Raw genomic sequence first — 25,253 nt, forward strand, 5'->3', positions numbered from 1 at the left:
TTTGAGATTATAGCATCTAACTTTATTCCACATTCTGAAGCTTCCTGAATGCTTGCAAAACATTTCTTTCAGATGTGAAAACAAGTTTTAGGCACCTGACAGTCATATTGGCTATGCACCAAATGTGTGGTTTTAGTCTCCCTAATCCAGGACACATAAGAAATGTTTTGATATCCAGTGCAGATTTCGGAAGGAAAAAATACAGTACATTTAAGCTTCCCTCTTTACATTGTTTACTAAATATAAAGTTATACAAGTAATAATCGTGTAATAATTGTGCTGTGGAAAGTTCTACTGTAATGTAATGTACACTTACATTCCAGAAGTAAAAATTCAGTCATCTAAAATGATTTCACTCTCAAGAAACAAGCACTTTTAGCCAGCTGGGTGCACACTGGGTACGCAGCTGGTAGGGTAAGTTGTCTCTTCCAAAGTCCATCAGACCCATGAAACAAAGGGAGCAGGCTTGCATTCTACTTTTTGTAGGCAGATTAGAATAGGCTGCATCACCTATTCTATAGGAAGGAAACTCTGAATATATTTTTGCATGCAATGAAATTCATCAGACTCAGAAAAGCTCTAAATGAAAAAAAAATAATGAATGAATGAAGCACAATTTTCTTTCTTTCTCTTTCTTTCTTTCTTTCTTTCTTTCTTTCTTTCTTTCTTTCTTCCTTTCTTTCTTTCTTTCTTTCTTCAGAGGACTGTTATTTTAAGTCTGTAGCCTGTGATTAGCCAAATGCAGTGTTACAGTCTTATCAACAGGTTCTGAGTGTGCTAGAACCCAGAGTGTCTGCAGTGAAATGCTCTGTAAACTCTGTAAATGGTTGCTCTTCTAGCAATGACATACATCTCTCCAGATGTGTTGCACACTAAAAATTGAAACAATTAAATCCAGTCAGTAAATATATGCAAAATAATTTGCCTTTACAATAAGGAATACTTGCTGTTTATAGTAAGTATTGCTTGTAAGCTCAATGTTTGTAGCATTATTTGCAAATGGGTGGACATTGGGCTAGAATACTGAGGATCAGAGGTCAATGCCAGTGCTTCCCAAGGGATGTTGACCTCAGCAAAGGGATGCACGCTGCCAGTCTCCCAAAGCCTGGAAAACCTGGGAGATGTTAAGCATTTTGCCCATTCTCAGAAGATGCTGAATCTTTGGCCCTCCCAGAAGAGATATAAGAACTTGTTCTCCCTACAGAACCCAGAGTTCTGAGGCTGATATTGCCCTTTTAGAAACAACAGGAATATTTGCAATTGTGGAATGTGGACAACTCCTCTACTTGTGGAAATGTCTTACCCTTAATTTGACCATAAAATATTTAACAGGAAACTGATACAATAAGACCTAATTTGGGTCCCATTTGTCTCTGTTATTTCCATATCCTGAACATTTTGTCACATCAGAGCAATTAGTCTCTACTAAGCCAGGGGTTAGTTTGGCATGATACACATATAAAAGTCAAGAATATATGTAAGCCTCAACTAAATACTTCATCTTTATCTTCATATCCCAATTCATTTTACAATCCCTGTATTCAGCCACAGATGTCTGAAATCTTGTTTTAGTGAGAGATGAGATTTTCAGTGAATAAAAGAAAGAATTAAACGTTGGTACAATTTGAGAAAAACAATTTGAAATAAGGAAATGACTAATCTAATTGGAAATCAGGAAACTTAATTAAAAAATAGTTGTCATTCATACTGCTTATCTGGATAACCAGAACTAGAAAAATGAAACATGAGGAGTTCTGCTCATACAGCCTCACTAGGTATTAAAATGTGACTACCTGTTCTGCTGGCTGCAGACAGAAAATTCTTTATAATTGTCATCATGCATTTAGTATGTTATTGAAAACTTATTTCTGCATGAAGCTATATGTACTTCCCAATTTTTTCCCACACTGTGGGGAATTTTAAGAAAGCATCCCTGATATGGAGTCTTTTCAGATCAGATCTTTGGAATCAACAAAACAGCATGTCTGTAGCAGCCAGGACTGCATCCTCCACGAGGTCTGCATTTAAGGTTCCTCAGACTGAAGTTCTTATGGGTTATAGCAAGGAGGTGAGTAATGTGAGGTGCTCTTTGAAAATGTAACAAAAACATGTAAAATCAAAACTTCCTAAAAAAAATAGTGAAATTTGCATTGATGTGCTGTGTATATCAATAATCTCTACTATTATCTGTTTCTTCAAGAAATTATTTTGTTTTTATGTGGCAGCATTTTTCCCTCAAAAATAAAGAGACAATGGCTGCAATTAAAGAAACAACACTGTAGATTTTCAAGCATACAGCAGAGCAGTAAATAAAAGCCAGCAGTGCAAACAACAAGTGATCTCTCAGACAGTGGGATGCTGAGCTCCATGAAATCACTGCTACACGCCTCTCAGCAAAAAGTATGTCCCCTCTGCAACTGCAACTGGAGACTTCTCAGAGATCTTCATCATGCACAGAAAATTGTGGAGATAACTGCGGTCTCCTAAGATGCACACGTGTGTTTGCAGCGAGGACGAAGCTCAGGATTCTGGGAAAGCTTTTATGATGGTTTCATAGGCGGGAGGTGGCGTTTGCGTGGAGTGGCAGATGCGGAGGTTGTTGTTGGACCAGTGGAATTCAGGTCGACTCAAGCTGTTGGTGGTGCTTCCCACAAGGGTTGTGGTGGTATTTGTAGGAGTGAGGGTGATCAGCTGACTGTTCGTCTCCACAGGCAGGGGAGGGCACTGCAGGAAAGGGTGGAAGGTGGATGCACGGAAGCTTGACTTCCTGGGGAAAGAGTTGGCCTGCTCCAAGGAGGCTTGCCGCTGGAAGGTGAGGCTGGCCAGGCTGAGGTTGCTCCGACGTTCGCAGCTGCTGTTGCGGTAAAATCCAGTCCTGCTGGCAGCGTGGCCATGGGAGGAAGGTCTGGAGCGACGGCTGAAGGATGAAGGACTCCCCTGGGAAATGTGGGCGCTAGCTCTGCGACGGGACAAGCAGATGAAAAATGCCCAGATGATGCCTCCAATCACCAGTCCAATCACCATGGACACTGTGAAGGCTATTGTTATATGCTCTGAAATACAGCAAAAATTAATGTAAAAGTTAATGAAGGAACTCCGAAGGATATTCCTGCAAGAAAATTAATTTGAAATGCCAGCCTCCTTAAACAATGAATCGGCCCTTAGGTCTTTGTAACACATAAACTTCACAACACAAACACAACAGTTGACAGTGCTCTTACTATACAACATTTTGGTGTTTTGTGGGGTTTTGTTTGTGCAGTTTTTTGTTTGTGGTTGGTTTGTTTTTTGGGTCTTTTTGTTTTGTTTAGATTTGGTTTGTTTTTTTGCTTGCTTAATTTGCATAATTCAACAACATCCAGGAAATTACTTATATTTAATATCAGTTTCTGTACCAAGGCAAGGAAAGTCTTTAGCCTTTCCCAGAATCAGCCACTTACCAGCTCCAGGTGTTATAAAACTGCCTGGGCAATAGGAGGTATGGATTTGTACAGACCTGTCCTTCTGGTTATAGACCTTTACATTTTGTGTGTGCGTGTTTGCAAACTCACCTACTAAAACAGTGATGTGCCTTCTGCCGTGTTTTTAGTGGAGTAAGTCCTGCATTTACAACACCATTAGAACACCTCCCAGCCTTTTACTGCTGAGTAACAGATAGTTTAAATCCTCATAGTAATTAATGTAAATGACTACATCCTAAATTATTATGGCCAGAGATAACCATTCGTAATACTAAGTCTCTTGAATATTCCTTATCCCCAATGCCCAATTTAAAGATGGATTATTCAGCCATTAAGGAAAATAAATTTCTAGCTCTTCTAGAAATGTTTTCAAGGACTACAAGATCTGAAGAAAAAACAAACAGAAAAACAAAACCCGTGGCTAGGATTATTTTCTCTCCTACATGGTTTCACAGGATGGAGAGATGTGATTTTTCCTTGTATATTTCTAAGCAGATGTCAGTTACTTCAAAAAATGTCACTTGGTTTGCAACTAAGCATCAGAATTATTGCTGTTGTAAAAAGTTCAGAGATGTATTGGTAATCCTGGATAAGGCCTGAAATGAATGCAGAATCTTTATAGATCCTCTCAAAATTCAAGAAGGGCTTGGATCTAAAACAAGAAGGAACACTATGTTGACAACTGGTGGAGCAAAGATTGAATAAGCATAAAATATCCATGGGACACTTTGAAAGATGTTTCTTCTGTCTGTACAGTTCTATAATATTTTTGAAGCATTTTTGTGAAAAAGGGAAGTGTGTTCATCAGATAAAGAAAGGTGAGTTACTCCTAGAGCATGCTGAAGAGCAGGCCCGATATCACTGTGCCAGACAGAAGGTATTGACTCCAGAACTGGGATGCAGACATTAGAGGCCAGAAAAGGCAAGCTGAGACTAGACTCAGAATTTTCTAGCAGCTACTAGCTGAATTCCCCTGAATTTATGGTGCTGTACAAACAGTCATTCCCAAACCCCAAACTAATGAAAGTGAATCTGAGTTGTGGGACTTGGCCAAAGCAGGTGCTGAAGACGCAGGAGAGTGTGCAGCCTGAGTGATGGCTATGGAGAGCAGCCAGCACACCATGGAGATGGAGGAGAGGTGCCAGGCAGGGCCAGCAGGACTGACTTGCAGACAGAGGCACTCCGGTACTGGCACCCTGGAATGGATTTTTTAAAGTCAGCCTTAAACTTAGGACAGGTCACTTCAGAAAAAGGGAAAGAAACATTAGCTTTGCTTCCAGTAGCAGAAATATAAATGTTTATTGGTTAATTGCACTTTAAGATGTAGTCATTATTATCTTCCTTATCTATCTTCTTACTTTTCTCCCTTCAGGGAAAAATTGCTAGTGATGTGATTCATGCTTGGAAGGCTCACAATCCTACTGTTCCTGGCCTGTGACCTCTGCTTTCAGGTAGGCTTATAGCATTATCCTTTTCAAATAAAGACTGGCAAGGATAATGCATTAGATATGGTTGCAGGGGACTCCTCCCTCTCAGGACCACTTTGGTGTCCTTTCAATCTGAGATGGATCAGATTTGACCCTAAAAGACAAATTTCTTTAAGCTCTCATTTCTACAACTCAAGAACTTTTGACTGGGCACAGTAAAGACAAAGGGTGACTGCCCAGTCTGCTTTCTGCAAGAGCCCACAGGCAGCATGCTGCACTGCAACTCTTGGCTTCAGATCAGGTCACTTATAAGCAGCCTTCTTCTCACAAGCCCAGTGTGATTCTACTCTTTATAAAACTTGTTTAGAGACACAGCAGGACTTACTGTGCCCCTTTTGGTCAGGAATAACTCATTATGCCATTTTAATAGATTTAATACATTCTGTTACCGCAAGTTCCTACTCATACTCCCAAAGGTGAGAAGGGAGAGCCAGGACTTGGTGACCTCCAGTTGAATAGATCCCAGGGGGAGTCCTGAAGACAGTACATCCCACGCACTACTGCTGTCCCTGCCTGGCTATGGGAAAGTGGAGCAAGAACTAATCCTTTCTTATGCTCATTTCTCTTCACTTCAGCTCAAATGGTAGTTGGGTTATATGTGAGGCTGCCAAGGAATCCCCCAGGTACAGGACTCTGTTCCACCACCAGATATCCTTGCAACTCTTTGGGCTCTCAGCCAGCAAAGGGGATCTCCACAGGGCTCAGCAGCCTCGAGTGTAAGCAGAAGCACAGCAAGCAGCACAAGTGTACCTGGCTCTGGGATTGCCATGCACCATGGTGAGGATTTGTCCCTGCATCTCTCGAGCCATAATTTTTCACCACCTGCACAATCTAACCAGAGTTTCACACTGTTAAAAGCAGATAAGGGAATTGACAAAAGTATTGAGTGCAGCTCTTCAGTCCTTCCCACGTTCTGCTCCCCTGTGCTGGAGGTACGGTACAGACAATTATCCCTTTGGATAATGGCGTCATTTTCTTTAACTTGTTTAGTTCCTTTATTTCTCTATCTCCATATATGATGGAAAAATCGAGGGTCAAATTATTCCCTGATGAATCTCAGCTGGGTTTACACTGACTATTTCGGTTGCCAGGACTCCATATGCTCTCTTTTCCATTTGGACCTACATTTAACACCCCCTGGTTCTTAGAAATATCACTAGACCCATTGGTTACAGACATTTCATTTTTTCTCCTCCCAAAATCTCACTGGCTTCACTTGGAACTGTGGGTCACACTAATGGGCCAAACTTTTTCTTTGCTTACTCCCTGCAGAGGATGAATTTCACAGAAATGTTACTCCATTCTAAAACCTTATATTGTAGAATTGTTAATCTATGCCCATTGATTTCCTCTTTAGAATGTCCAGCAATCACAGCCCTGAGGTATATTGGAGAAAATTTTATCAAACAGAGAAAAAGATCAAAGGCAGAGTGGGACTTGCTGCACCTGGGATTTTGAGCTGTCCTTCACCAAATTGTTTTTCTCTTCCTTAATCTGGACAGTGCCAGAGCAGAACGAGCCTTCCGGGGAGTCAGAGAGACACTGACACAAAGTGTCTCCCAAGGGGCCGTTGTAATATCTTATGGTTTCCTGAGAGCTGTGCCTGTCATTCTGTCCTCTGCTTTTAAGGAAAATAGTAAAAAAAAAGATCTGGGGATAAGTTAGGGATGCTGCTAATAACAACAACTATCCAGGGCTCAGTCCCCTAAACATGTTTTGTTCTCTATGTTTCTTGGGCTGCTCACACTTCCTGCTTTATTTGATTATGCCATAATGGAAAAGATCTGGTACCCCACCTCAGTCAATTCTCCACTCTCACCTCTAATGCCAGCTGAGGTGAAGAGCAAAGGTTTTTATCAACAATGCAGCGCAGACTTTGAGATACAAAGCCAGAAATGAAAGGCTGAGGAAAAAAAGCAACTGGAAATCTTAGCCACTTTACCTTCTACCTGCAGGATTTCCAACATGACCATGCAAAAAAGGTTGGCATTTCAAAACCCACAGTAACACCCATAACTTCTAAATGTTACCCCCAGATCTGAACATCAAGTCAGCACATTTGTGGGCCCAACATCTATCCAGATCAGGCAAATTCTCTTGAAGTCTCTCTGTTCCCTCCTCTCTAGTTTCTGCATGCAGGGAGATGTGGTGCGAGAGTTGATTATTGCATCTGCTGTGCAAAACTTTTTCTTGGTCTTGAAGCTTTCTTTAAAAATTTCGTAACTTTCCATGAACACTATATATGAAGTGAAAGCGTATATCCTATCAAATTGAAAACCTCTGGCAAGTGCTTACAGCTTGACAGAATCTCCATGGAGAAATTCAGACATGTTATTACTAGCATGTGATCATAGACTGGCTGATAAGATGATTTTCCTACCATTTGGCCCTGAAAACTTTTTTCCCATCTGGCCTGGACATCTGAAGCAGGGTCAACCAAAGGTGGCTCATACCAATTGGTAAGTCTTTTCCGAAGTGTACTATGTTCTCTTCTTCCTCACTTTGGGGTATACCTCAGTGAAAAATAGCAGCACAATCCCCACCTAGATGCATCAGTCACTGAAATACCCAAAATCTTCTTAACCATAGATTTGCTTTTTCTGATAGAGTATTCTGCTTCTATCATGTAGGCTTGCAGGATGCTTGCAGTCAGACTAGGACAACCTCTTACTTCTGTGAGTTTCATTTTCTTTCCTTTTTATGGACCACATCAGCCATCCCTTTGAATTCAAAACACATTTGTGCTGGGAATTCATTTTCCCAAGGAATTACTCTCTTGCCCTCAGCTCTGGTTGCAATGAGCTGCAATAGGATTTTGTTCCTTGACCTCAGGAAATCCTTGGGACTTGTGCATTTCCTATACCCTTATGGTAAGTTCCCAAGTTTTAAATTAAGGTGATCATATAATCTTCCTTCCTCCATGCTCACAAATATATAATTTGGAAATTTTACAGCTGCCCATGATGGGCTTTCAAAATCATGGAAGCAGCACCCTCAATGAGAGCATCTCAGAGCATGAACCAAGGTGGGGTGGAGGAAGACAGGAGAAAATACTAAATGCAAGGGAAAGATAAATGGAAAAGCATCTTTTAGTCAAGCTATGGACACATGATGAATTTGAACTGCATCTTTGCCAATATTAGATAATAAAGCTAATAAAGAACCACTCAGCTTTCCAAGCATCTGTTCCTGTTTTATTGCTAAGCACAAGAAGCCAGAAAACACCCACAGGTTGAGATGATACCTACACACCTGATTAAGTTTCTAATGAGTGACTTCCAAATATTGCAATCTTTATGCTTTAGAGCTGTTAATTTTTTTGTGTGTTATTGTTATGGCATTGTCCTTATTTTATCCAAAGAGTAATAATTAAGCAGTTGTCTGGTTTTGGCCAGCACAGAGCTAATTTTTCTGCAACAGCCATGAGGGGACAGAGCCTGGAGTTGTGTGGGCACTCTAGGGTGTTATGCTATGCCACCTCATAGGGCAGAAATAAGGAACTCTCCCTTCCAGGAAGAAGATTGTGGCTTCAGGTGGAACAAAAAGCGTGGTAGGGTAGGGAACTTGTTGGTTCATGCCACATCACACGGAGATTTTGGTGGGTGTTTTTTTACATGTAAATCACCCACTTTTTGTATACTTTTGTTACTACTATTGCTGGCGTTACTGTTTGTTTTCTTATCTCATTGCTGTTTCCAGTAAATTGTTCTTATCTCAACTCATAATTTTCACCATTTTGTACATCTAATTCTCAGTTCTACCTCCACATGGGAGGAAATTGGAAGGGGAAGATGCTGGAGATTGAGCAAATGAAATTTGGTCTGGGAGAACCTTGGGGGTGTCGGAGCAGGGGGGCACTCTAAAGTGAGGAGTGCCATTCCTAAACCACAAAAGAAGTTTTAGTTTGAAGTTATTAGAAGTGGTAAGTTAGCTTGTCACGTAAGAATGGTATTTTTCAACATTTAAATTCAAAATTGTACAGAGACATTTTACTTACGCTATAATAGAGCAAGACTGTTCATTTACTTACACATCTGAGAGTAATTTTCCTATATTCCTTTTTTTCCACCTGCCCCAAACTAGCATGAGGCATTGTGTATCTGACATGCAACTCTTATTCCATGGGAACTCCAGCAAGCTCAGAGATAAAACATACAAGCTCATTGATTTCAACTGTATTAGCAAAAAGAAGCATCAGCTCATAGCACTGTGACATATAGTGGAAGTTATTTTACACTTTAAAACAAAATCTAAGAATTTTAAATTTATTGCCATTCTATTTCATCCCTTCTCACATGTTTGCTAGCTCTCTCTCCTCTATGTGATGTCATATGCCAGTTACTCAAAACTTGTTTAAGTTGGTAAGGATTCCTCTCCCTACACACACACACATTTGCACAAACAACTTCGCTTGCCTTCACTCAAAGCTGAAAAGCCTTTATAACTAGTAGAGAGTTTGATCTCAAACATGAAAAATACAGTACAGCCTTTTTTTACCGAGGTCATCTTTTCCCAAAATGAAAGCTTGGGGACAAAAGTGGGTATGAAATGCCCACAAACCAGTATGGGAATTATTATCTTACACATCCATGGCACAGCTTAGTATAGAGCACCAGCTAGTGTACTAAAGCATGAATTGCAATCTACATATTAGAAATCCATTAACCTGATAGTAACAATGGTTCAGACACTATTTTTGAGGAGTCTCATTGTCTCAGGTTTGAAGTGAGGTTCAGCTAAGCCATTAGCAGATGATCTTAACACAGTCTCTTCTATTCAAAACCAGACTGGAGCAGCCAGTGTCCATCAGAGTTTAAACAAACTCGTAGCAACTTCCCAACAGCTACAGTGTCAAGGACACCTCCCTGTCTGACCATCCAGGAGCCACTCTGGCAGTCACACTTACTCCACCAGAGCTGGGACAGAAGCCCTTTTGCAGCTACACCCCTCAACCCACAGAGTCAGACCAGGTTTCCTTACCAGCTCAACCCCTGGCATGCCATAGCAGGGTTTCAGATGTCTAGATCCTATTAAAATAGTTTAATCATGGTGCAATAACTAAATAACAAAATGACAGATCAAGCTGATGCCTCCAAGAAGGGACCCAGAACAAAGGAACCTCTCGGGTTTTTTCCCCTCACAGTCTGAAGGTGGGAAAATCTGGGGTGCTGGGCTCCTGCTGTCTCTGAGAGTCCAAATGTCTGGTTCCCTGGCAGGGCCACAGGTCCCTGTGCCCTTTTTTATGCAAAGCGTCAGCAGGTCACAGGGTCTTGCCCTGGGCTCAGCCTCCTGCCTCCTAGAACACAACCTGCAGCTGGCCCTGCAGCTGCACCCTGAGCTCCCTGCACTGAATGGATTCATTAGCGATAGCAAAGCTACATCTCTGAGCTAGACAGGCTACAGCTACTCATCCTTATGCATCCCAGGCAGCAAGTTTGGAAATGAAGTATACCTGGGGCTCAAAGAGCCACCACTTCTTCCCACCACAGAAGGCTTGAAGTGCTTAGCAATACTTGAAATTTTATGCTGGTTCTACCAGCTCCAAGAAATCATTTCAAAGTTTGGGCTGGTATCAGTAGCCAACTCCATGCTGAGCTCAAAAAAGCAATTTCTTTATATCTGGCAAGTGTTTATATTACTATCTTCCCAATTGCCACTAATTGTGTTAGCAAAACAGCCTCTCACTAATCATTTGTAGGCAGTCCATGATTCAGTTGGGTGGATGAATCAGTTGCTGCGTAATATCAGCCAGCTGTGATCTTAGTCATGGCAAAACTTCAAGAAACTTCACACATGACTCTTGTAAGATGACTGAGGGTGACAGACTACTGCACAAGGTGGTTCAGGTAGTTGTGATGTCCAGAAAACAGAATCTGTAGGGGAAAATAAGCTGAAAGAAAAGCAGACTGTGCAGGACATAAGAACTAGTAAGTGAGATAGAGTCGATGCCAAAAATATTAGAGCTCTGCACTCAGACACTAACTTGCTAAAGGGGATGTTTTATTCAGCCTGTGCTGCTGCAAGATTCTTTTCTACAGCAGCAGAGAGTAATACTCCCACTTCACCTAAAAACAGGGGTTTTTTTTAATGTCCATAGCAGCTAAAATAAGAAGTGCTGGGTTTAAAATGAAACAAAAGAAATTTAAAATCTGTTTCTGTCTATGAGGACAGGTAAGAACTAGAATAGATAATAATCCAGGCATATAGTGTCCATCCCCAGAAAAGATTTTAAAAAGCAACATCAGTCAAGAGTTGTAATGTAGTTAATCCTGTTCTGAAAAAAGAAGGTACAACAAATGAAAGCCCAAGGACCATGCTGATGTAATTTTGTATAATTTCTAAGATTTTTTTTTCGGTCAGGTAAGCAAATGGGCTTCAGAAGCATAGAAAAAATAATTAATTAAATGGCAAGTTAAAAAAAAAAAAAAGAAGTCCGTGCTTTCATGCTTTTGGACTGCAGAGGGTCTGGTTGTTCATCCTAGAGTTAACTTCGCAAATGCGGAATCTATCTAGGAACAAGATTGCCCTCTGCTGGAAACTGATGTTGGAAATCAAAACTATACAGAAACCACCTTCATTCTAGTAAAATGCAGAGTTAGAGAAAGCTATAGAGAAATATTCCAATGGAAGATTACAGAGACATTCATAGTACCCCAAAAACCTGAAAAATTCTGACTTGCATCTCCATAAACACTTAAGACTAGCATTTTGCAGAGGCTTTGCAAATGAAGTAAACCAAGGCATGCCAAAAGTGTTCAGAAGTTTAAAGATGTAAAATTTGCACAGTTTTGTACCTTGAAGCAAATATCTGTGATCATGGAGGAGCATAAGGCTAAGTCTATTTTAAAATTTGTATTTCTTGACATCTGCAGTGATATCCAGAATGATCTTCATAGACCACAGTACATTTGCTTTGATTACTAATACCAGAATTCGTTGTCATAAAAAGCCAGAGGAGTGGAATATGCCATCTTAATTTCCCACAAATCGACTCAGAGTTAATGATGTTTCCTTGGTATTACTGGCAGTTGATTTTTACTGGAATGACAACTAAAGAGTAATTGTAAAAATCAGAAGGAAACATCTAAGATAGAGATGTCAGCATGTTTAATTTAATGCTTTTGGCACAACTATGTAAAACAAAGCAAAGATTCCTTCAGGCATACTTTGTTAACGAGTGGTTTCATTGTGATTCCTAATGCATAACAAAAGCAGTAATAGAATTTGATCATTTCCGCATATGCAGCAAGCAATCCTCTGGCCAGACATTCTTACCCACCTCACAAAAGCAGAGCCAAGCTATGTGGCCTCTGCATAAACCTAAATCAAACACTGAATCACAATCGGACATAGTGCAATACGGCATTATACTTATTACTTAATTGATAAAAATGATTTGCACCTGAGTATAAGTAATCTCCTATATAAACACACCTTACTGAAACACATAGCCTACACTTAAGAAAACAGAAGACATCCAGAGGTAGAACATATCTGGATTTGAAGGGGTTCTTGGGAAGAATGTGGGGTGAAGAACACTTAAAAAACATCCTCAGTCCCACCATATTAATTCTGTTTTCAGTGCCTGATCGTGCTGCAGCTTCAGGTGGGGCTTGTTCTCTCTTTAAGAACCCACACAAGCCAGGAAGTATACTGGAAGCCTAAGTCTTATAGAGAAGAATATTTTAAAAGATTCAGCGTTAGAAAGCACACTCTGAGTACCTTGATACACTAGCTATACTAGAAAAGAAAGGTGGCATTTCAGCCTTCCCAGCACATCCTATTCACAGCAGCTCCCAACACAGTGCTTGCAGTAAGTGCTGAAAGCTCTGCACATGTCCCTCTGAGTCTCAAGAGTCTCTTTCTATCACCTAAGAGGCAAGACCTTGTTTCTGCTCCTTGCTTTTGGCAGTGCAATCTCCCTCTCCCTGTGTAACCTGCTCATCTGTTTCCCTGTTTCCCAGGAGAGGAGCAATCTCCCCTTTACAGTTCCATGACTCTTACTCCCCATTTTAAATGCACATCATGTGTTTCATGAGGTATTGGAAGGTAACCCTTCCTATGGTAGACAGGATGGAATTGGATGATCTTTAAATTCCCTTCCAATCCAAACCATTCTATGATTCTATGATTCAAACAGATGAAATTAATGAAATGTGTGCAGAATAGTGTCCTGGCAGAAGCTGAAAGAAATGTACTGAGGCTCAAAACGATGACGTTTCTCAAGAGTCCCTTCTCACTCATAACACTGCCTTTGAAATACTGCCACAGTGTGTTCTGCTGGCAGTCTAACTGCTTTATTACTGCTTCAAAATTAGACATCATTGAAAATACTGTTTACTGCTCTATTTACAATCTCATTATATTTTGAGATTGCTGAAACATTGACCTTCTTCAGGTGAAAATTTAAAAAGATGTACGAAGAATGGAAAGTAGACCTGTTTGGGAACTTTGCTGAATACTTTTCAAAAGTATCCAATAAACAAATATTAAAGAAGCAGGAATGGTGATCTGTATTCTTTTTTTTCACTATAGTAATACCTGACCTACATCCAGTAATGCAAAAAAAAAAAAAAAATCTGCTGCATGTCTTCCTCTGGAAACAGGTGTAAAAACGAGTATTTTGAGAACACAGAAGTATGTTCATATGTGGTAGTACTGTACTCTTCAGTTAGTTATCTGAGGTTCAAAAACTGATCTTTCTTTGTCCCAGTAGTTTCTGGGTGAACATCAATCTGGGAGATTGCACCAAATATATCCATGAATATCTATATCAGTGTGGCCTAGGAGATCCAATTAAGCAGGAGTTATTAAAAAAAATCTGTGAAAACACAAGCTAATAAATACTGACATAATTTCTAAAGGAATGGATCACTGATCTGGAGTATTAGTCAACTCTTCTTGACCCAGAACAAATGATCCAAGCTGGAAACTCAGTATGAAGTGGGATGTTGGTTCTTGTCTCACATGAGCCAGTAGTTCCTGGGAGGCTGTACTTGCACCAGGCTGGCCCAGGTCCTGTTTGCGCAGAGATTCCTAAACTTTTCAATTAAGAGGCATCAATGGCTTCCTTCTTTATTTATATTTTGTCTGCATAATTTATGCACCTCCCACAGAAGCCAAGTGTTTGCTTGGTTTATTCATCTTCCATTACCCTGGACAATGGACAGATGGAATTGATGTCACATAATTTTTTAAAGCAAAAGGGTTAAAATTAACAGATGTCATTCAAACGGTCAAACACGTCATAAGTGTGTGTTAGGATGCCGGATTGTGAATGTCTGAAACAGGGAATTAACTTTCTTCTGCAAATAAGATGCCAGAGAAGAAAGGCAGAGGTCTCTTGTGAGAAACAGAAACTGCCATGGCTCTTTCCTTCAGCAAGCATTTGTCAGAGCCCAAAGAAGTTTATACATTATATTAAACTAACTATTTTTTTCTCCCCCATTTATTTTGCTGAACCTTTCCCAGATGTTATTTCATAACAATGCTGTATATATTTGTATTTTTGATAGAGTTTCAGTTGAGGCAATTTAACAGATAAATCTTAAAATACAATTTTCTAATTTTCAATATGTGAAAATCAAATTAATGTCTTTCCTGCCTGTTCAAGTAGAAGAGAATAAATTATGTTAGAAGAATAGTTTAAGATTGCTTGGTGCAAACTTCAGTATAATAAGTAGAAAAATTTTCAAAATCTGAATAAATACATTTTTGTATAAGAAGTGAAGCTTCTACATTGAAAAGCAGGGAAAATGGCATTTTTGGTAATTGTTGATGAATGTTGATAGTCTTTTCTGATTATTTATTAATTTTTTTTTCCCAGAAAAAAGGATATGGTTATGAAATTAAAATAATCTTACTAAGAAAAAAGATCCAGTCTTGAGCCTTGCTTTTTCCTTGTGCTCCTGTTTTTTGATTTTGATATTTCATTCCCCTTCATGCTTCAGATTAATCTTCTATAAAGGGAGGTGATACCACACAGCCACATATTTGGCTTACAAAGATTTAAAAAAATATTATAAACTCACTAAACTCCTACTTAAAATAAATTACAATGGTAAAATAAGTTCTGCAAGAAGAACTGAGGCCAAGCTATGGCACCCACAGCGTGCTGAGACCAGCTCATGTGAGCATGAACACTGTTAGGCTCTAGCAGGTGGCCATGCAGCCTCAGAGCATTTGTCTTGGGGAGAACACAGAGCCCTAACCTGCTTTGGTTATGTGACCTTTCAGATGCCAAACATTCCCTGGTGTAGTGCTTGAAAGAAGAAATATACTTTATTTTCTACGAATCAGATTTCTGCATTTGGTGGATAAAGAATGATGCTTCTGGCAGTTTATGTAACAATGAGCAGCACCATATAATTAGTCAATAATGTAGGTGTAATTGTTAAAATGTGTGTATGCTGTGTGCTTGATTGTTATTTAAATAATACTCTCAAAAAACTTTTCCTTTTCTTCATACTACCTCAGATTTGTGTCCTTCCTGCTAAAGATGGCAAATCATTTGATAAATCAATGGCTGTGTAGTGAGGTGGGTAAAGCTGAAAAGCAGTAATTAGGATGCCACAAAACACAGCCTGAGGATGACAGACTCACTTTAAAAGAATAATTTATATACAAGAAAGAGATTGTACTCCAAATAGACAGAATGCAAGAATAAGACTGATCTCTTCTCTTTTTAACATAGCTTGTTGCTTTCATCCAACTGCAGTCATAATGCTCTTTTCTTTGGGCTTGCCAGAATAAGGGCAAAGAAAAAAAGTTCCTCATTAGTATCTACTTTTATCTCTCTGACAGGCTTGCACATAAGATCTTGGAATGCATTTGCATATTAACTTTTTCAGTCAAAGCCTCTCTCAGTTAGACTTTCTCAATATCTGGCAATTGTTATCGTCCCCTTCAGTAATGGAAGCAAAAACTTTCATGTATTCATCAAATCTTTTACCTAGCTGATAGAAAAATAAGCATAATGATATTAAATTTGGGGTAGTTTGATAATTCTTCCCCTTCTGAAGACAGTATATGATTTATGAGCAAAAGGACACAGCCACTCCAACAAACAGTACAGCCATGTGCATAAGAAATCCAACTGAAAATCTGCATACAGATCAGCTCTACCCAAACACAGCCGAGGAGGAACAGAAACATGGGATATCTTGAAGCTGAGAAGGGGAAGATGAGCAATGCCTTCCTTTTTAATTACATAACACATCATGGATTTATCTCTTTTTTGATACAAGAATATTTCTGGAGAAGCCAGAATATATCAGAAGAGGAATATTTCAGACGAGGAGCCAGGGACCTTGAGTGTTACAAAAGAATGAGATTCACTTCTGTCATATTGTCACTGCAGAGCTGATGTTCAAATGCAGTTGCTGCCATTGCTAATGCCTCACCCCCACACGCTATCTTTTATCTTCCTTCAGTTAAACCCACACCCTTGCTGCCATTGCTCTCAGTATTTCCACTATTTACATGACAGCTGTGTCCTCTTTGAGTCACTGGCTCAGGCTGCTCTGCTGCTGCCTTGTGACACATCCCAAGTCAGCCCAGGGGAAGTGGAAAGGGGAAGATCTTCTGGTGATCTTGACCTGATGGATAGGACAATAAAGTCTTCCTTGTAGAGATCTTAACAGATTCAAGCAGAGGAAAGGTGGTGTGTGTGGGTCTCACTTGCCCCAGAAGTCTTCTGGGTACCATATATGCTGTTCAAATTATGTGGCATACTTAAATCAGCTTCAGACTACTTGATCACTTGAGAAGTGATTTAGTTATGTGATATTTTCTATATCTCTATCACAGGATTGTCATGCAGATTAGTATCTCATCTGAAGTGGAAAAGAAAGCAACTGAAATACCTGCAGCTCTGGAAGCCATGCAGCAAAAGTTACTCTGATGCTGCTGGGCCTGTGAGGATCCACAATCCTACAGCCCTCTCCAAGATGGGAAAAAATAGTCTGTCTCAGTTCTTATACAGATGAAACTGAGTTTTACTGGTGTACATATTATTTAGTTTTGCTTGTGTTCTCAGCATCTGTCTGATGTCCCAGTGTGTGGCATTTGTTATAAAAGCAAAACTGGCCCCTATCCTAAAAACCGCTGAGATGTACGGGATTTTCACAGTCCTGATATCTGAAAATTCACTGTGCAGGGACATTGCAATTGTTCTTCATCCATATGAACAAGGTTATTTATTCAAGGTAAATATTTGGTGAAGTAATCTGAAAATATGGCTTCACTATTAAATCTGTGGCATCATGTTAGCGTTTCACTGAGGAGCAGGAAGGAGATCATGTAGGTACTCTAGATTTAAAACTGGTAATAAGAAGGGAAACATTTCAAGGATTAAAGATTAAAATAAAGTTCTCACAGTCTTCTACAGTGTTGTTTAAATGCTCACAGTCTTTTATAGTTTAAATGCATCATATTTTATATCTATGTTGTACCTCTGCTTCTCAGATAAATCTACTTGAAATAATCAGTGTGTTTACAGGAAACCTTTGCAAAGCCAGAGTTGTCTTTCTATCTGATCATGTGTCATATTTTACCTCATCATCTTTCTCTTGAGAACAATCTTATGAAGAAGCACAGGGAAATTATCTCTGATTTTCAAATAGGGACCTGAAACTAGCTGATACCATCCATCTTCTCTGCCAGAAACCCAACGAAAAATCTGTCTTCCAGGATGCCTGTTTCCAAAATCATCTTTAAGGGAATCCATCTTGTTCTGAGTTCAAGTTGTTGCCCGTAGGAAAATAAGACAATTCAATTTCTCATTGAAATTGGGAAGAATAAAGGTATTTTACTCCATGTTAAGAACCCTGCCTCAGGAGTCGGAAGTTGATGAAATTTTCTTGTAGGAGGAGTGTGAGAAGGTTTTATGTTACCATTGTCTTTACTCAACACAGCTACACATCCAGGAAGCCAGGTATGCTTGCAGGTGTGTTATTTGACAGAATTGGAAATCTGCAGCCCCAAGGATGTGGTCTGTCCACACACAACTGACACAAAGGTGCATTCTCTACTTCTTTCTGCACTATACCTTGTAGATAGATAGATAGGTAGATAGATAGATAGGTAGATAGATAGATAGATAGATAGATAGATAGATAGATAGATAGATAGATAGATAGATAGATAGATAGATATCTGAGCAGGAAAGTGGTTTTTGCAGATATTCTCAATGTATGCCAGATGGGGAGCTGCAGATTCATGTGCAGACTGCATTTTACATATGGCTGGCTGTGACACACGAAAGGTTTTAGTACAGACTCCTGACCAAAGAACTCAGATATTCTTTCAGGTATGTCTGACTTTACCACATCAATATGGTTCATTCCTTCCTCTGACAACATTTTCTTAGATCATTCTGTTCCTTCCCCTCCATTCACCATGTATTGATGAATTTGACTTGCTTTTAATTATTTTATTCTTACTGGGTAATCATAACTGGTTTTTGTATAGCATTTTAATTAAATGCTAAGAGGTAATGAGGTTAAAGAAATGAAAAATTGGCAATATCAGTTATCACTGGAATGCAACTTTCATTTATTGTCCCTGGTAGTAAGGCTCTACCCTTACTTTAGGTCTCGGTTTTTTGAAGAGTGCTTATTATTTTGGAGAGTCCTATTATTTTGGGTAAGCACTGTAAGGAATTATTCCCTAAAACACTACAACAGGACCACGCAATGAGGTTGAAAGCATTTTGCCTCTCCCTGTCTCTTTTCTCCCATTGGGACTGCTCCCAACAACAGGAGCCTGTAAAGTCTGAAGTCTCCTGATCCAGCACAATAATTTCAAAAGGACAAAGCTTTTTTTCACATCCCATTTCCAAACTTTTGTAGGCATCAGTGATCTAACCCAAAAATTCTGAAGAAAGAGATTATATCTCCTGTGAAAAAAATTATCCCTTCTGCTATGAATTCCTTATGATGTGTGACATGCTGCCAAATATTGCACTTTTAAAATTACTGGGTGTTTTCCCAAATCAAAACCAAAAGAAACTACAGTAAATTCACGAATACAAGCCGCACTGAGTACAAGCCGCATTTCCGGTGTGGGAACAAAATTTTAGTCAAAATGATGCGGCTTGTATTCGTGAAACTACTGTAACTTCAAGGAAAAACTCTTGGTGATGCAGTGTCTGCAATCACCTTGCTCTATTTTGGCTCATTGCATAAATTAAAATACCAGGAAGAATGCACACACTGGGGTGATTTTGAAAATGGCGAAAAGAGAATTGAAGAGAGGAGTAATAACACTTCAGGAAATACAGCCTTGAGGTTGATAGATCACCTGAATCCAAAGCTCTAATTTTGTTGTGTTTTCCTCCCTCTTTTTTCCACTTCAACCCTGAAGGCTTTCTCTAAGAAAAAATCTTCAGTAGTCTAAATCATCTGTAAGTGTTTCTATGTCAAAACTTTACTTCCTCCTTTCTTGCCAGGAAAGGAGTTGCGTTATCAGCTTATCGAAATCCTCTGCCCTGTTAGCAATGCCAGGTCTCCCAGGATAAATGCCCTCTGGGTGACTCTGGTTCAAAGATGTTGGGCTTTTTCAGTCAGACTAGGAACAGTAGTGGTCTGTAAGAAGATACCACTGCCACATGTGCTGTCAAGTGCTCCACAGCTGGCTCCAAATAGTCTTTTTGTGTCCACATCTCCAGCAGGACAGCTGAGGCAGGTCCCAGAGCCTTTTTGTTGCTGCTGAAGTGTGAATGGAGAGTGTACAAAGCATATGAACAGGAGCAAAGGGGGTGAGGGGGGACCACCAAGTGGGAAGGCTGGAAATGGGCTGACACAGGCATTTGAGTGTAAGCCAAGAGGCTTAACCTGGTCCACCACACAGGCCACCTCAAATGCTTCTTTTCCTACTTGCAAGGAACAGGGCTGGATCTCTTGCTTCTGCTTCTCCTCTGCCATGAGTGCCACTCGGGAAGGATGCCAGAAGAGGAATCATGTCCCATGGCTATCTAGGCTGGTCTTTGCAGTGCCCAGCAGCTGTGTTCCTGATCCTGCCAGTGCTGCCCTTCACAAGTTTTACTCCAGTGCATAAAGGGAATGATGCACAGCCCTTAACCACGACTATTGCTACACCAGTGACATGATAAACACAGCATCAGACATTGAATACGCTCATCCCTAATGCCATTTTTTTTCAGCAGAATACATAGTCCGACTTCTTTCAAATACATTTTAATGAAGGCAAGACTGGTGGGTTGAGGGAGAGGCTAGGCAAAATTGGATATATTAAAAAAAATGGGTGCATTTGTAGCTTATGAAGCCAGGCAATAATGCCTGTAGTATGTGCCAAGCAGTTTGCAATCTCAAAATGCTGGAAGTCAGCTGATATATGGCATTATTTCCACAGACCCAACAAATAACACTCTGAATTCTGGTTCAAGAAAATAAAAATTGTCCTTAATGTTTTTAAGATATTAAATTTTAGGGTTGCATTTTTAAATAGATACTTGAGTAAACTAGACTGAAGGGTAGTCTAGGGATCTAATTTAATGTTGATTAAAATCTGCTTACACTTTTCTCTCTACTGCTGTCACCTTGATCAAATGTACTATTTAAATTAAATTTCATGATCTCAAATTGTATTGCTATCTATGCTGAAGAAATAGGATTGTCTTGAAGACATTTATTGTATTTACTTGTGTGCAACTGGAAATGCTTTTAGGAATTACAAGAAATGCACTCCTGGTTTAAGTGGAAACATCTTTGCTCCCACTGTTATCTTATAAATCAAAATGAACTCAATAAAGACTATATTAAAAGAGTAAAACGTGAGATTATTAGTTGATGAATGGGTATCAAACCTTGAATTTCTCACTCAGCTATTATTAAACCTCCTTTTGAAACTAGTAATAAAAAATATAATCCAGACTCTCTGTCTACAGTTACAATGTAATATCTGCAGCGCTGAAGTTCAACAGGGACTGCCTTTAAGTGCTTCTCTTCTTACCTCTTCCAAATTATCATTCTATGGATTCCCACTGCAAAGGAGGATGGGCAGCAGTTCCATAGCTTCACAGAAGCTGGCGCCTGGTAGAAATGAGCTCCTGCGTCCTGAAAGTAGCTCAGACAACTTATCTGAAACAGACATGGCTATCTGCAAAAACTTTGTGAAACATCTGTAGTGGGGAAAAAGCTCTAGCCAAGCAGCAGTCAGGATCTAAATTTTTTGCTTATGACACATTACACAGAGGACATTGCTGACAGGACTGAAAGTTCTATCATAAACTCATTAATTGAAAACAGAAGAAGAGTTTAGTATTTTTCTTTTCCTAGCAGAAAAGTTTTAGGCCAGCAAAACAACTTTTTTCTTCCTTTTTTTTTTCCTTCACTGCATAATTTAGCATTCCAAAATTACTGCAGATTGATGTTAGTGGCATCTGAATTCAAATAAGAATTCCTGCAAGGTCTACAGCTAAGCATTACAGTTATTGACTCTCCAGTCTGTCGCTGATTTTAAGCAGAGCTTGGAAAAAGATGTGTACTGATCTTTTAAAATATTATAATTTTTTAAGATCTTTGCATGAAAGAAAGGGTTCAGACTACTTAGACAACTCAGAATTACTTATATTGAGGTGTTTATATCTTGTTTTTCTCTACATGGCTTGCTTAAGGCACACTTCCACTGGCCTGGAGCAATTGTAAAAAGATTTATATGTGCATTTATATTTTTTATGTGCCACATAAGTAAGCAGAGGACAGCTTAGTTTGTTCATTGTTCTAAAATTCTTAGAGTCGCTTTTAAGAAGCTATTGTGTTAAGTTATCATTGGAAACTGAACAACTATAGAAAACAGGATGCCTGTATATTTTCCAGCAAAAGGAACAGTTATTAGACAATAGATGGTTTATAAAACTGTAAGAGATTAAATATCCTTATGAACAGTTGCTTTGACTATTTTTACAGTACTTATTTTTTTTCTCACAAACTTAGTCCCTCTCAGCAAACCTTTGCACATGTGTTGAAGTTTACTCTTTGGCTGAGTCCATGGAAGATGCTGAGAAGTCACACATGCAGGGAGAAGGAAGGTATCATGGTAATGTAGTAACATTCACAGTACTACATGTGGGTGGCTTAGAAAACAGCCTGTAAGCTGTGTCCTAAAAATCAGTTGCAAGTACTGCATTCTTATTTTGTAAAGAACTAAATTTTATTTATATCTTTTATGTGTAGGTTTATTTTTACCTCTAGTCCTGTATCTCCAGGATGTGAGGAAACACACTTCTATAATTTTAAATGACTTTTCCACACAGTGAGCTTATGTCAGTCATCATCTTCTAACACATACTATACAGTGACCCTTCCTAGTCTACCATACATGATCTACAGGAAACAAAGAGAAAATTATATTCACTCCCCTAAAATCTGTCAGAAAATTAAGAAAAATCTGAGAGACATCTTCCCTTTCAAGGATCATGCAAGCTCCTCACAAAAATCCAATTTCTAAGATTCATCTGCTGTCAGAGCCTAAGCAAATGGGATGTGGTCAGGGCTGGGTACAGTGTCAGACAACAGAAATAACTGCAGTTTTCCCTCAGTTAATCTGTAAGTATTTACCAAAGATGTAAAGATGTATCAGTACTCTGCTCTTTAGCCCAAGACACAAAAATTAAATGAGTCTCTCATGATCTCTCAGTAGGAAAATATATGTGTCAACTGCAGGAAGCCTAGATGGCATTCAGCAGATTATTGCTCCTTATGACAAGAAAGAAAAGTGACTTCTTTCCATCCTCTTGTATGTTTTTTTTCCCCACTCTTTTCCTGGGGCACTTCTGTGCAACTGAAGTTGTATTTCGCTGATGTATATTATTTTGTAATTTTAAATAGTGCTCAGATTCTTGGAGGGATCATTGTTCAATAGCAATAATATAATAGAGAAAACCAGATATGTGATTAATTCTAAGCTAATTGCTCATAAATGTTAATATTAAACATAGAAAACAATAAAGCTTTTTGGAGGGAAAGATTTTCCACAGCAATTGCGCAGAATCCTTTAAGATTATATCAGTTAATCTAATTACCCTGAATGAGTTTCAGTATAGCATATACTTTCACCTCACACTATACATTTCAGTTTATGAACTATTCCCAGATCTAGGGGAAAGAAAACAGCCATAATAGATAATAATTGAAATATACATTGAGGAAAAAATATGGAAAATCTCACCATGAGGCAGCACAACAAATTACAAATAACTTTTCATTCTGGAGGAACCAAGAGTTTATTCCAAATGTTGAAACACATTTAGCCTTTGCTATCCCATTTTCATCAAAAGATGAAACAGATCATGTCTGCTGTGTAGGTACATCCATTAAGCAGTTGAGAATGTCTGCTTGATCTGACTATTGACTGAAGTCAATAGACACCTTTTCAACTGACTGCAGTAATGAACTTTTTGAAACAATCAATTTTGCCCTGGCAGTTCTGCTATCTTCATTCATTTAAAAACACGATAAAACTTTGTCAAAGAAACATTTGGAAAACAGTCTTATCACTGCAGGAAATACAAAATCTATTCATTACTCTTTCCATCCAACATGAGGCTTGAAAGTATATAGAGGTATTTTTTAAGGCAATCAACAACAAATATCTGCAGCTACATAAGTATTATTCTGGGAAAAAAAATCAATATCCTTACCCCAAAATTTTGGTGGCCATGTGATTGGAGGAGAAGTACTGTTCTTATCCATAACATCCAAATAGCAAATACGGAATGGTATGTCCACAGAGGAGCAATAGTTTTCTGTAGGTTTGAGATTTTGCACTAGAAGCAAAGCTTTTGTGCTGCCACAGAACTGTGTTGTTTGCCTGAAAGGAAATGGATGTATCACATTTCCTGCTTGTGGACTCAAATTAGTAAGTGCTTGCCTTATCTTGGAACACCACATGGTTCCCGAGACAGGGAAGTAGTTTCCTTCTCGTCATTTCCTCAGCCAGAGCAAATTGACTCAGAACAATACCAAATCACCTCCTTCTCTGAAACCTTTTGAACTCCAAAAGTCCAGAGCTAGAGAGATGAAAATTCCTTTCTCTTTTCTTTAAGGATTTTCTATGTTGAAGACATTCCTTCAACATCCAAAACCACTTGTATATGGTAGGAATTTTCAGTATCAAGAGGTTTTTAATTGACACCAATTCTTTAGGATATTAATTTAGGGTATGAGGATGGTTAAGTACTCATCATTTTTCCTTCGCTGGTTTGAGGAACTAGCTGGGCCTGACAGTGTAACTGTAAATTTTTTCCTTTCCACACCCCATTCTGAAGTATGAGTCCCCTGGAACACAAACAGGCTTTGAACTAATTGCTTGGACATGTTTAATGCAATGCAGTTTAATGCAATTCCATGATGGAATTGTAGGTACTGTTGCTATATATAACATATTGCAATAAAAACAAAGTTACAAGAGAAAATAGCCAAGATATTTAATTACATAGACCTAGAATTAGTGGAGAATGAATGGACATTGATGAAATATATGGTTTTGGATTTGTGTGATAATTTCTGTAGAACCAAATTTCAACTATTTTCTTCTTAAATATGTTTCAGATAATGGATGTTCTGCTGTGAATGTAAACCTCTGTTCTCTGAGGATTTGTATCAGGGTTTTCTTGCCCTTATACCATAAAATCCCCAAACAAACCCAAACCCTGAATTAGCTATATGTATTTTTCATAATGAATATCTAGAATCCCCTAAATTTAGGACTACTCCAATCTTAATCTTAGGACTACTCCAATCTTCAGTCTGAAGATTTGGATGTGGCATAATTTTAAGGCTGAAGCTTTTCTGTTATGTTTCAGTTTGGTTTTGTTTTTCATGGAATTTTTTAAAATGATGAGTAAAGGCACCCTTACAGTTAATGGAAACTGATTGTTTTCAAAGCTTGTGCTTAGAATGGCATATCCAAATACTGAGTTAAGAACTTATATGAAAAAATCTGATTTTCAGATGACTGTGAACAAGATACAGCTTCATAAGAAATTCTGGGATTATTTAGTTTCAATTGGGACACTGATACCAGAAGAGATGCTAAAAATACACAAAATAGTTATTAACTAGGGTTAGATTTGTGCTCTAAGAGCATATGGAATAAACCAAAACTGAATTATTGTAAACTCTAAAATGAGGAAATCAAACTATTTTTGTTTACTAACTGCATGTGTTGAGATGATCATTGTAAAAAAGAATTGAACTCAATCTAGTTGAAAACCATCTGAGTACAGGCATGAACATGTGTACAAATAATTGCATGTTCCACATAATCAAGTGTATGAAATACA

The 25,253-nt window shown here is 38.8% G+C and overlaps 1 protein-coding gene across 1 annotated transcript; it reads right to left on the minus strand.

The window, feature by feature from the left end:
• On the minus strand, positions 1–23,879 carry MYCT1 (MYC target 1). Its single transcript, XM_033056777.2, has 2 exons — positions 23,610–23,879; positions 1–3,053 (listed from the first exon to the last, which is right to left on the minus strand). The coding sequence occupies exons 1-2, from the start codon at positions 23,857–23,859 to the stop codon at positions 2,521–2,523; spliced, it is 783 nt and encodes a 260-aa protein (XP_032912668.1). The 5' UTR covers positions 23,860–23,879; the 3' UTR covers positions 1–2,520.
• Positions 23,880–25,253: the final 1,374 nt, after the last annotated feature.

The sequence above is a fragment of the Catharus ustulatus genome, chromosome 3 (genome assembly GCF_009819885.2).
Source record: "Catharus ustulatus isolate bCatUst1 chromosome 3, bCatUst1.pri.v2, whole genome shotgun sequence".
Classification (NCBI taxonomy): Eukaryota; Metazoa; Chordata; class Aves; order Passeriformes; family Turdidae; genus Catharus; species Catharus ustulatus.